The sequence below is a fragment of the Copadichromis virginalis genome, linkage group LG3 (genome assembly GCF_057382275.1).
Source record: "Copadichromis virginalis isolate Kocher_CV1m ecotype Utaka linkage group LG3, C_Virginalis_male_GT1.1, whole genome shotgun sequence".
NCBI classification, from domain to species: Eukaryota; Metazoa; Chordata; class Actinopteri; order Cichliformes; family Cichlidae; genus Copadichromis; species Copadichromis virginalis.
This window is the reverse complement of record NC_140620.1, coordinates 33345255-33358748: the sequence shown is the minus strand read 5'-3', so window position 1 is coordinate 33358748 and position 13494 is coordinate 33345255. Positions and strand designations below refer to the sequence as shown.

Genomic DNA, 13494 nt, shown 5'->3' with positions numbered 1-13494 from the left:
ATCCAATTAATTTACTGATTACTTATTTTCAAAAGTAATTAGTTACTTAGTTACTTTTCAAAAATTGATTGGGGAGATTAAAATTAATAATATATTTTTATGTGTTTCAGCCACAACTCTACTAAAACCTCAGCCAATAATAGGTAGGCCAACCTTTGGACCTCCTAGTTGTCTGTATGATAGCCGCAGTACGTGCACCACATTTGCACACTATCAGAAAGTGCCCTGGTGGAGTGAGGAGCTGTAAAGAGAAGCAGTTTATATTCTAAAAATGTTTTAAACTTATAATCTTACAACACAAAATTAGTATTATTAAATTAGTAAAATTAGTATCTGCAGTAAAGATCTTTTCATACATTCTATACATTGTACTATAGGCAAAGTTGCCTCAATTTTTATAATTTTTTATTAATATTTTGCACATTTGTACATTTCATGGACTCTTCTATTTTGGAGTGTATTTTTTTATGTATCTGTATTATATTATAAAATACACATTAAAAGTGAATCTCTGTCCAAAAAATGCAGTCAGTTTACTTTTTATTCACTATGAGCATCATCCATTATTCTCCCGCAGTAATTAAGGTTAGGATATGTATTTTTTTTTTATTCCAATCCATTCTTCTTTTGCAGCATTTAAATAACCTTGATCAGATTTGATGGTTTTGTTACAGACTTTCACAAATGTGGGGATTAAATTGTGTTAAAATGTACAAAACAGTGATTTCATGTTTTGTGAAAAGGACTCAGGCACAGAGAGACTGCAGTAGTACAGAGGGCTGGATTTAAATGCAAGTTCATCGGGAAAGTGAAGAAATGGGCAGAATCAGAAAAAGAGCAGAATCTAGATGCATTTCACTGATACGGACCTGAGTGCAGAATCTGTAAAATGACACCCATTTTTATTTTCACTCACTTTCCAGTGAATAGGACAAAAGACCTTAAACCACATGACCTTAGTAGTAGCAAATGCATAAAAATTAGACTTTTATGAAAACGCTGAATACAAATGCAATTTTTTTCTGTTCAGGAATGCAAGTAATTAACTGCAATTGGACAAAATAATAACAATAATAATAATAATAATAATAATAATAATAATGTACTTTAGTTTGTTTGGTCTTTTTTATAAATGGTCATTTTCGGAATTCATTAATAACAATAATTATATTTTAACATTAAGAACATCATTTTAGTTAAATAGCTTGTGTATCTGGTGGATTAACCATTAAACCAATATAAAAAATAATTTTGGGAGTTACCAAAACATTAAACTGGGGCGGTTTTGCTCCTTAAACATACAACTCACGACACTGTACGTTAATATTGTATTTCCTGGCCTCTGCTCCATTCAGCAATTTAGACAGAGCATCAGTATTAATGACACAGAGATCATTTCCCTTCAGGAGAACTCCCCAGATCCCGCAGAGCTGCTGAATGACTCCCCCTCGTCATCAGTCAACCTCCATTTACCCCGAGCCGTATTTCGTCCAACCACATTTGAAGAATGGCCCCACCCCGAGAGGAAAACGCATTTCAGCACCGGACAAGTTGATATAAAGAGAGCTTTTACCCATGAGGGCATAAATCACAGCAGGAGACCCAAAGCTGGTTTAAAATATCATTATTATTATTTATGGTACTTTTTCCTCAGATGAGTGTTTTTGCAGTTATAAAACAGGCCTTTTCAGTAATGCATGTTACAAAAAGAGACAAAAAATGGTTTGTATTAAATCAAAATGACAGATGGAAACATGAACAGAAGAATTATTCTCTTTCTCAGGTCCAATAAGCAACTTTCTGTCCCTCTCCTTTCAAATCAGTACATTTCCAGTCAATTTATAGAGCAGGAATACATTTAATATGTACAAAACATGGGAGTAACACAGTTTTAAGTTTAACTGGACATCTTAAGAAAATGAAATGATAATGGAATAAAATGTAGGTTTGTTCTTTGTTTCAGTTGATCAATAATTAAATGATCAAACAGATTGGACCAAAGCGTTTCAGAGCCGTTTCATTTCCCTTCAGCATCACTTTCCTTAGAAATCTTTGGAATGGGGTTTGCTCTTCTAGTTTTGAATTTGTATTTATTCAGACAGGCAGGTCTGGACTCCTTTCTGAGGTTTAGGCCAGCGGAAAAAGCTTGGAATTGGATTTTGGCAACAAATCCCAAATTACAAGACAGAAGTTATTTTAAAGTTTAATGGAGGGTTGTAACAATAAACAATTAACTAGAAGTTCTTCTCTCTTTCAGGAAAGCTGAATTCTCTCCATTTTGTCAACAAAAACCACAAAATTCAGTTTTAAAACGGGCTGTATCTGCTCTCTAGATAAAATGTAGATGAGAAAACTGATACTACATATATCAATCTACTTCCAAGAGCGTGTTAGCTTAGCTTATCTTAGCAGAAAGACTTGAAACAAGGGAACACTGCATTTTGTTTGTTTAATGTGTACAAACTGCACTTTAAAGCTCAATATTTAACACATTGTATCTAGGTTGGTTATTTATGGTTTATTTTGTGTTTTTTGTGGTTAACCTAAAAGTTATAACAAAACCAAAACAAGCTAAAACAATTACGTTAAGTAGCTAGGTCTTTACACTTTTGTTCCAGTATCAATTGTGATACTTACCTTATGTTTTTATAATAATTGGTGTTTAACATTTACTTTATGACTCAGTGATTAGATTGGTTTTGTTTAATTTGAGCTGAACTTTAAAACAAGGCTAAAATAAACAACTTAAAACAATTAGCCGCTAAATCCTAAATACCAAGATGCTAGCTCCATTAGCATCAAGAGGTAGAGCTTTAAAACACTGCAGTTTTCACACTTTCAATCCTTTGTTTATGGATCAATAAACAAAATACAATGTGTTAATTATTTAATTTTGCTGGCAGAAAGAGTCGGGCTTGTCATCAATGCTAAACTAAGCTAACTGGCTGCTAGATGTAACCTTATATATACTGAAAGGGTTTGACAGGGTTTGAATCTTCTTATCAAAAATAGCCAAAATTTATACAACATTTGGGACTCGAATACAAATTTTAGGGCAAAAATGGTGGACTTAAAAACATTTTTAAAACTTTACAGTTGCTTGAACAAGCTTATTGGACAGAAAAAATGAAAAAGGATACACAAAGTTTAGTTTAACACAAACCAAACACTGGATTCATCCACTGCCAAAATATACAGTAAACTTCAACTCCTTCCGGTCTTCTTTCTCATCTTTTACAACCTATTCCAGTCATTTCAAATATCAAAACCGCTATATACATTATAAACACGCATCTTCTGTACATAACGGTCACTCCGTGGCAGAACAAGTCAGTGAAGTGTCAAACTCCACACAGTAACACATGTTTACAGCCACAGACATTACAGTAAAAAGAATATAAAGTGATATGACAATATGATGCTTAGATAAAACAGTATATGTGTTGCTGAAGGCTGTAGAAATGACATGTTTAGCTGTTAATAATCCTGCAAATGGCATTTCACAATATTGGCTTTAGTGTGGTTAAGTTAAGCACCAAAAAAATCCTTTAATTCTCTGAACCAGGAGATTTAAATACATTAAAAACAACAACAACAAAGTGAGCAGCGTCTTAGTGACACATTCAACAAGCAAAAATGTCTTTGGCAGCGTGGCGCGATACTGGTTAGAGGACAATAAATGTTACAGTACGTGGTTCATAACGTGAAGCAGAGGGTACAACATTTTCTCACGTGTTCGTTCGGTCCACGAGAAGCCGCTCACTATGAATCTTCACCAGCTGTTTCACTCACAGATCGCCCCCCATTTCCAACACTGAGCATGCTCTGTGCTCTCAGATCGCATATCCTGGAGATTAATTGTTGATATGTTTTGGTATATCTTTAGATTTATCCATCCACTGCAGTCTGTAGTTAATGATAATAACAGTCTTTTTTTCCCCCGTCTTTTTTCATTTTGACACCTTGGACTCGTGCCTCTCTCCTGGTCTCTGTTGTTGAGAGACCTCCATTCCTTCTCACCTACTTAGAGCCTTGCAGGGTGCTGATTCAGCTGTTTGTGTTGGACCTGAATTCTCTGCGTACAGGTCTGCTAATCCTTAAAAAAGTAGTTCGAGGTGCTAAATGTGAAGCTACATGAAGACTTCAGAAATCTGTGAGGCAGTCAGTTTTAGACAAGGAGACGATTTCGCTATCTGCAGATGGAGCCAGCCCAGTTATTTCCAAGTTAATCAGCTCCTAGCAATGGTTTCATACTTGGTCTCAAAACAAGTGATGCAGTTTTCCTTCAAAATAAGAGCGGAGGTTCACGATGAAAATTGATCAGGATGGCATCCTTTTCTCAGACAGATGAAATCGTAATCACCAAATCTCCTTTTCTTCATATCCAAGTAAAGTCTACAAAAAAACCCTTCCTTCTTCTCCGCTTTCAAGCTTTGTTGTTCCTAATATTGTCCATATCCCATCGACATGCCCATTCCCAGCCCCAGCCCCAGTCCCAGGCTCTCCCTCAGCCCCCTCAGCTGCTCTTCTCCCAGTCGGATCTTGTCCTCCAGCTGCCGCTGCTCCACCAGCAAGGCGGCCTTCATCTTCACAAAGTGGCTGCCGAAGGGAAAAACACAAAAAACCCACAGTGAATATTATTAAGATGTTTGGGGTAGAATGTTGAGCTTTGATACTTTGATTTATGGAGTAAACATGCTTTAGTGTCTGTCACATGCTGCCCTTCAACACAAGAAAATGTATTGAGCTCAGCTTATATTTAGTGAAGCAGTCAGATTCCCATGGTTTGCACGAGCTCAGGTGCATGCTCAGAGACAACCCCACTGAAAACCCAGGTCATAACACACATTATGCACATGACCCAGACTTTTTAGAGATATCTGGCTTCCTGGCTTCCCTTGGCAACCTGGATACGGTCTGGCGTGATACTTTAGACCATCTCCACTGGATTTTCAAAGGTCCAGAGAGAACTCACCAGATGCTGCAGGATCTGTGACACTTTCCAGTCTCTAGATGAACCCATTCCAGAGCTCCTGACTACACTCTTACAAAGAAAAGTGAGCTCTCACCAGAACTCTCCACCGGTGGGTTTGTTTATGTTGCCACACTGGGCATATATCCCACCTGTAGTCTCTGTGCTGCTCTGGAGAGAGGCAGCGGGCCAGCACGCGGCTCACAGCCTGCTCTCTGCGGTCTACGTGGTCCTTCAGGTCCTGAGCCTCGGACAGCTGCCTCATGAGCTGACGCTTTTTCTCCAGCAGGGGGAGCTGCAGTGCAGAGAGCGAGGGAGAGGGAGAATAGAGGTATTTTAAAAACAAAGCCCGATGCACTACAAGTCCACTCTGTCTACATCTGCTCTTGTCCTCGTTTCTCTCCACCCTCATCACCCTCACCCTCTCGTGGTGCTCCGTATCAGGGTCCAGTGTGTCCAGCGTGGTCTCCACCCTTAGCAGCCTCCCGGACAGCGACAGCAGCAAGCTCACCACCTTGTCCAGATCGCCGATGAACATGCGGAACTTGTCCACCTCGTTGGGCTTGCACACGGAGACCACCATGCTCTCCACCTGAGAGCAAACAGGAAGAGCAGATTTACTGTAAGTCAGTGACGTGATGGACAGAGCTGATGAAACACAGAGCTGATGCAGTGGATGTGAAACCTTACCCAGCATCAACACGCTTCTTCATTCTGCATCCATAAGATGCTATTAAAAAAATAACTGCCACGAACTTTTCAAATAAACCTGTCTGGTTTTTGTAGCCTCCTATTGGTTAGAAAATCCAACACAATGTGCTAATTTAAGTGAAGAAAAAAACCTAGCAGGCTGAACACTATTAGCTTTAAAGGTCCCCACACTCTTACACTCATATTTGCACTGTTCATTCGTGTTTCTTAAACACTTCCTTAAATGTCTTCTCCTTTAGGGTTTGTCACAGTGGCTCATTTGCCTCCATCAAACCCTATCCTTACCATCCTCCTCTGTCACACCAACCACCTGCACGTCCTCCTTCACTATCCATAAACATTCTCTGTGGCCTTCCTCTTTTCTTAGTATTTAAACTCTACCTCCACTCCCTGCATGCTTACCTATCCACCTGCCTCCGTCTCATTCACACACATGGATTCTGTCTTGCTTCCACTGACTTTTATTCCCCTCCTCTCCAAAGCATACCTCCTCCACTCCAGGATCTCTCCCACCTGTTCACGACTCTCACTACTGATCACAGCGTCGTCTGCAAACATCACAGTCCACAGAGACTCCTGCTTGTCCTCATCAGTCAATAGAAAAAGGGGCTCAGAGCCGATCACTATTATAATCCCAGTCTGTGTGATCGTTGTGTTGGTGTTGTTCCTGGATCATCATAATATGTGTCCAGGATCAACACTGCATCTGACCAATCACACTGTTATGATGTCACAGAAAACAAAAATGCTGATGACGTACACTTAGGAGGAGAGGCTGTCCGGGTCAGGCTCAGGGCGGGGGTTAGGATGCAGTTGTGGTTAAGGATATAGTTTGGTTAACCTTAACCCCTATCACTACAATGTGATTGGTCACTTGCAATGGTGAACCTGGACCAGAATTAGTTTTTTTTTTTGTTTTGTTTTTTTATCAGGAACGACACCAACATGAGGATATCAGATCGTGCATATCATCCCACCCCCACCTTGAACCCATCCGTCACTCCTATCGCACACCTCCTCGCTGTCCTCATACATGCACCACCCTCACATACTTCTCTGCCCCTCCTGACTTCCTCATGCAGGACCACAGCTCCTCTCGCTATCATATACTTCTCCATCAACACAAGAAAGCAAACATCACATCTGTAGTACTCTTGAAGCCAGTGAAGGCAAACTGCCGCTCACTGATGAGCACCTCCCTTCTTAACCAAGCTTCAACAGCTCTTTCATCAGCTTCGTCTCTGTGCAGTTACTGCAGCGCTACACATCACACTTCTTCTTAGCACATTAGATCTCTTGTGTTTAACCACACAAGAGCGTTTAACCACTCTTGTGTGTTTAACCACACAAAACCATCTAAAACAAAGCAATAAACAGCTTTGCTTTAAAAAGAAAAAGGTACTTTTCTTTTAATCTGATTGAACAAGAAAAATACAACATGTTAATAAGTGTGTTGTTCTGTGCTGACATAATGACCAGGTGAATGAGTTCGTCCTTACCTCCTCTCCCAGCTGTGCATTGGCTCTGATGTCCTCCTGCAGTCCTCTCTGAGCCTCCCTCAGCACTCCCAGCTTCTTCCGGAGGCTCTCCATCAGCTGTTTCTACACAACAGAGGAAGAACTTAAAGCCCAATAACCAGGAGCGGTCCTCTCCCTTTATCTCCACCACACCCGTTCTTCAAACAGCAGTCGCATGAATTACCTTGTAGGTCAGCTCGTCATCCTTGTCGCGCTCTCTGTTATCTGTGAAGTCCTTCATCTGCGACAGGATCTGAGCCTTGGCCGTTGATGTGCTGTAATAGGACGAACAGCTGGAGCTAGCTCCTGACCGCCTGTGGAGAAGGCACCGGCAGGGGAGTTTATGTTATTCCCACAGTGATAAAAGACAAAAAGAGGTGCAAAACAGACAAAGCTGTAAAAACACGGAGATTACAGGTGCATGTAAAAGAAGTGCAATTAATTACGTGGGTTTAATGAGGCAAGACATTAACGAGCGGCATCTCGGCACAACTCGGCTCCAAAACTGTGAAACATGAAGCCAAATGAGAGGACAGTGAAGTTTGTTTTGTTTTTTCAACACTGTGTAATGCTTAGGGGAGTTCTTTTTCAACATAATGGGTTGAAATATAAAAATAAATCAATGACTTAGAATTTCACAATTACTTTAACTACGTTTTTTGGTAACTTGACCCGCTTCCACCTATACGGCTTTGTCTGGACTACAGGTAAGCTAAAATAAAAGTTTTCAGTGTTAAGTCAAAGAACTTGTCAGGGTCCAATCCAGGCCTTTGGAAAGGATCGTACGATGTTGAAATTAAAGATAAGAAGGGTACTGTGTCCGTTCACAGAGATAACAACCTGCTCCTAAACACATTCGTAACAAAAGGTGCTGTCTTTAATTATCAGTGGGAAGTATGTGGAGGCGAGTCACAAACGTCCGGTTTCTGGGAGTTTACATCAAGGAGGATCTGATCCCAGAAAGCACAGCAGAGACTTTACTTCCCGAGTGTCCTCAGGAGGAAGAACATCCCTCTGAGACTGTTGGTTTCCTACTTCAACTCTATAGATAGCATTTTAACATACTGCTTCCACGTGGGGTTTCCTTGTTGTGTGGTGGCACAGAAAAAGGTCCAGAGGGTTATCAGTGTTATCAAGGGTTAAAATGATTGGAAACTGTGAGGACCTACACAGTTCAGACAGCCTAATATCATAATCAGATCATCACAGATCTCTCCCAGCCCGGTCACCTCCTGTTTAATCTGTGACCATCAGGTGGGGCAGAGCAATTAAAAGGGCAAACAGACTAAAAAAAATGTTTTTATGCTTTCCCCCTTTTTAAATCTGTTTTTAAATCTTATATAGTTTTATATGTTTTTTAGGACTGTTGGTGAGATTGCATTCAAAATTGCTGTACAGTGACAATAAAGACACTTCATTAAAAAAAGTGAAGACAAAAATGAAAAACAAATGTTTCTTTGTTGATTTTTCAGTTTTAAGATTTAAAAAAATGAACCCGTCTGCACTCTATGTGGTGCTAATTACCCACCATGCACCTGTGCCTGCGACTACGAACCATCTGTAAACCTAACAGAGAAGAACCAAGTCTTTTGGAAAGGTTGTGGGAAACAGAATGAGCTTAGTGATGAGAACAGTTAAGTCTTGTACAAATCAAATGGTCTGTGTAACACACACACACGCACGCACGCACACACACACGCACGCACGCACGCACGCACGCACGCACACACACGCACGCACGCACACTCTCTTCTCTCATACCTATCCAGGCTGTCTGTGCTGTGCTCTACGGGTTGTGCTTCTCTCCAGCTCTCTGTGCCCGACTCGCCCTCACTGCTCTGGGGGAAGAGCTCCTCCAGGCTCAGCCCCTCTCTGCTGCTGCTCTCCCCACCCTCCAGCTCCTCCTCCAGGGAGCTGCTCTCCACCCTTGTCCTGCCTGACGGAGATGCCTCAGAATCCGGGAGCGTGTCGATGTCCGTCTCCAGGACCGTGACAGGGAGGGCGAAGCACGGGAGCTCGCTTGTGATGGGAATGTCCTCTCCCGGAAGCTCCTCCTCCTGGAAGTCATCGATGTCGGTCTCTAGGGGGACGTCCAGGTCAGCCTCCAGGCTGTGCTCCGGGCTCGGGCTGAGGGTCGTCTCTGATTCGGTTCCCGTTTCAAGGATCTTCTGCTGATCTTCCATCTGGAAGCCTCTGTCCACACGAAGTTGCTCGCAGTCGGTTCGACTGGCATATCTACCGGAAGCCTCGATGACACCTCCGTTTTCTAAAATAGGAGGGGTCGCCGTGTCGCTGTGAACCCTGGGGGCTGAAGCTCTCTCCCACTCTGCTCCAGGTCTCACGCTGGGCTGCTGTTTGTAAGGTTTGACTGTAATTTTGTTGTGGTCTGGGCTGCAGCTGACGTCCGTCGCAGATGAACTACAGAGAAACAAGAGAATTAAAATAATCTGACACATCAGTAAACCAAGCACAGGAATTAGGAGTCTATTAAAATCAGTGATGGGAATAACGGCGTTACAGTTGCACGGAAGTAGCTGTCTACGTAAGTAAACTGGGTGCTACAGCTTTAAGCAGCTGCGCGCTCCCGCGTTCAGCTATCACTTTCTGCTCGACAATCACTTTTTGGAACAACACCTGTAGCTCAGGGGACAAACAAGCGCATGAGTGCTGCTGTTTCACTGAGGAAGAATAAAGTAGTCGTGGTAAGCCAATCACATGACCACTTTAAGATGACAAAAGCAACAAGGTGACATATACCAGTTTTTAAATTGTGTTGAGAGGCCACGTAAAACCAGAGTCATGATAAACAATAAATACGCGGCGTTTTTTCCTCAATAGTTTCGTCACATTTACAGTAAAAAATGTAAATTTCTACTTGGATTTTATGTTTTTTTGTCTGATTTTAGATCAATGGTGTCAATGCAGTATGTCAACATGAAAACATAACTGTACTTTCACACACGTGAGGTTGTGCTGAAAAGAATGAAACCAAACAAGGCAAAGTAAATAGTTTTTAAAGGTAAAATGTAGAGAGAAAATCAAAAGTAGTCAAAAATGACCAATTATACCCCGGACCCCAGAGGGTTAAAGATGTCTTTAAAGTAACGCAATAGTTACTTTTCGAATCTTGTAACTCAGTTAATTTTTTGAAGAAGTAACTAGTAACTATAATTAATTCCTTTTTCAAAGTAACTTGCCCAACACTGATTAAAATATTAACAGTGACTGATATTAGCCCATCAAATATTGATCTTTACTGGTTTTCTATGCCTGAGAACAGGAATCGATCATCTTCTTGTTTTGTTATGCAAAAGTTTTTTCTTCTCGTTTTTCTGACTTTTCTAAAACAAATAATTCAACATTTAATAAAAAAACAAAGTTATTTATAAACATCAGCATTTTCTCCAGTCTCACCTGCTCACACTGTTCTCCTTTGCTACTGAAGGAGGATGAGGCGGTGGAGGCGGCAGAGGTGATTCAGCCTCCCTTTCTCTATGGGGCGGAGCCACCGGCCTGAATCCCCTCCTGGAGAACATGGGGCTAGGTGGAGCAACGGTAATGAGGCGTTCCTGAAACTGAGGCTGATTCTGATTGGACGGGGCGATTGTGCGTTCCTGGGTTTGACTGCAGCTGCATCTTGGACACCCGCCCTCCACCACTTCCTGCCTCTCTGGAGGAAGACTGAAGGACCTCTGCCTGGAAGCGTCAGGTGGAGGGACGTAGGTGGACGAGTGGGCTGAATAGTGAGCCCCTGGAGAGTTGAAGGAGGCAGGGATGGAGTGAGGAGCAGCAGAAGCAGATGAGGAGGAGAACAGGGTGTGGTGAGACGCTCGCCGGCGGTGGAACTGCTCCCACTTTGGGGGTGGTGGTCTTGGAGGAGGGGGTGTCTTCTTCCTGTTTTGCCTGGAAACACTTGATGCATCTCCACGTCTCATGTTGCCTTCCTCCACCTCACTCAGGGTCTGGCTGGTTGCCATGGAAATTGAAGGGGACCAGCGCTGGCTGCTGTCGAAGCGGAGGTCGTTTTCGGACATGGCTCGACCTCTGAGATAAAGAGGAGCTGGTGGAGGTGCAAAAGCGTAGCCGTTGTGGTCATCGGTGCTGCTGTCTGTGTGTCTGAGGCCCCATCGAGGCTGCTGGAGGTGCTGCTGGTACTGACCGATGTTCTCTGGAGGTCTGGACTCCCGCCTCCAGCTTGGGTAGTCCCTTTTGTTGTGGAGAAAGTAGAGTGACACGAGAAAGGTTATTTTATAAATAAATAGAGAGTGAGCCAAGCTTATAGATAAAGGAAGAGCTCAGAAACATCGTGACACAAATTCCTTGTAACAGAGCTCAGCTGAGGATGAAAGGCTTAGTCAACACTAGCCTAGCTGTTTCTCACATTCACGCCACGTGAATTTTTGGCCTTTGCCTGTGATTTCTATATTTCTAACTTTGACAAAGCCTGAAATTTACAATTTAAAAACTTCTTCGGTTTCTTTTTGTCTAAATTTGAACAAAAACAGTTCAGTTCAAACGCCAAATGACTGCAAAAAACATTTATTATGACAATGTCCAAAGACTGCATGAACTGAGCATCAGAATGATGAAGAAAGGAGATTTAAGTGACTTTGAGTTTGGGATGATTGTTGCTGCTAGACGGGCTGGTCTGAGTATTTCGGGAACAGCTGATTTGTGTGGGATTTTCCCACACAACCATCTCTGTGGTGTACAGAGAATGGTCTAAAAAGAGAAGATGTCCAGTGAGGAAAACAGTGGGTGGGTGAAGAAGAATGGCCAGATTGCTTCAAGCCGATAGGAAGGTAACAGCAACTCAAGTAACCACTCGTTGCATCCAAGGTACGCAGAACATGGGCTACAGCAGCAGTAGACCACACAGAGTGCCTCTGCTGTCAGCTAAGCCCAGGAGACTGGGGCTACAATTCACACGACATTTAGATGGCATGCTGAGGTTTTTCCTTTGTATCATTGGTTCAGGTGTCGGTGTAACAGTGTGTGGATACACGCTGGTCCCCTTAGTACCAACTGAGCATCATTTAAACCCCACAGAGTATTGTTGCGGACCGTGTCCATCCCTTAATGACCACAGTGTACCATCTTCTGATGGCTGCTTCTAGCAGGACACCAAATCATGTCTCAAAGCTCACATCATCTCAGCTGGTTTCTTGACCATGACAATGAGTTCACCACACTCAAGTGGCCTCCACAGTCACCAGATCTCAGTCTAACACAGCACCTTTGGGATCTGGTGGAACGGGAGATTCTTCTCATGGATGTGGAGCTGACAAATCTGCAGCAACTGTGTGATGCTGTCATACCAACATGGATCCAAATATCTGAGGAATGTTTCCAGCACCTAGTTCAATCTACACTATGATCAATTAAAGTAGCTGCAAAGGCGAAAGCTGTCCAACACTGTAATAGCAACAGAAAAGGTGGTTTAGAGCAGGTTGGGTTGAAAATTTTGTTTTGAATTGGTTCCAAATGCCACGTTTTTCACTAATTCTTCTGATGACATTGTGCTCTATTTGTAAAGTGTGTATACTGTTAAAGTTTTGAAAATGCTTTTGGAAACAGTTTGTTTGCCCCCCAAAATTGAGTCTTCCTGTTAAAATAAACTGCTAAATAAAAACAATCAAAGTTCGAGTAACAAAAGACAAGATGGACATTTCCAGAGGGAGTATTCCTGAAAAAAAGCACATCAGGAACAAAAACACAGAGACAGTGAAAGCGGTTCAATTACAGTAAATGTTTCCTTTGTGCATACCATGCTCACTGAGCTGTTTCGGTCTCAGGTCAAATCCGAGCAGAGGCCCTTTAACGAGCACTATGCGTCCTAAATGCCCCTCCCGCTAACATACATCCAACCACATATCATTATGGTCACATTTGGAGCACGCGTGATTACTCCACACACTTAGAGCTCATTACAGGCAAATCACAGCCGGGCATGACTGAGTGGGATTTCCGCCCGCCAGTGCACAATGGCCCGACCGCACCTAAACGCCTCCGGAGAACCACACAGGGGATGGAGCGAGTGAAAAGAAAGGCCGTGAGCAAATACGTGAAGATAACCAGGTCAGAAAGAAGAAGGGAAAAAAAAAAAGGTGCGGGAGAAGAAGGAAGCGGCTCACCTCTCGGTCAGGCTGTACTTCCTGTTGAGCTTGCTTGTTTCCTGCTGCCTGGCAGGATAAGTCTGTGGAGAGATTTAATGGCGGTTAATAACACCAAAGGAATGAAGGAAGGCTTCAATTTGGAGCTGAGTGATGTTCAGCACACGTCCCAGCTGAAGGG

At 42.5% G+C, this 13494-nt stretch overlaps 1 protein-coding gene across 1 annotated transcript in view; it reads right to left on the bottom strand.

Annotated features, from left to right (window-relative positions):
- Nucleotides 1–1607: 1607 nt before the first annotated feature.
- The window catches only part of shroom4 (shroom family member 4), a 101797-nt gene continuing 89910 nt past the window's right edge, over nt 1608–13494 (bottom strand). The window contains exons 5-12 of the mRNA XM_085450738.1: nt 13335–13396; nt 10615–11406; nt 8962–9618; nt 7385–7514; nt 7183–7284; nt 5394–5564; nt 5125–5267; nt 1608–4599 (exon numbers count right to left, since the gene is read on the bottom strand). Of these exons, the coding sequence (XP_085306864.1) occupies nt 4443–4599; nt 5125–5267; nt 5394–5564; nt 7183–7284; nt 7385–7514; nt 8962–9618; nt 10615–11406; nt 13335–13396 (2214 nt within the window). The 3' untranslated portion in view covers nt 1608–4442. The remainder of the gene's footprint in view (nt 4600–5124; nt 5268–5393; nt 5565–7182; nt 7285–7384; nt 7515–8961; nt 9619–10614; nt 11407–13334; nt 13397–13494) is intronic.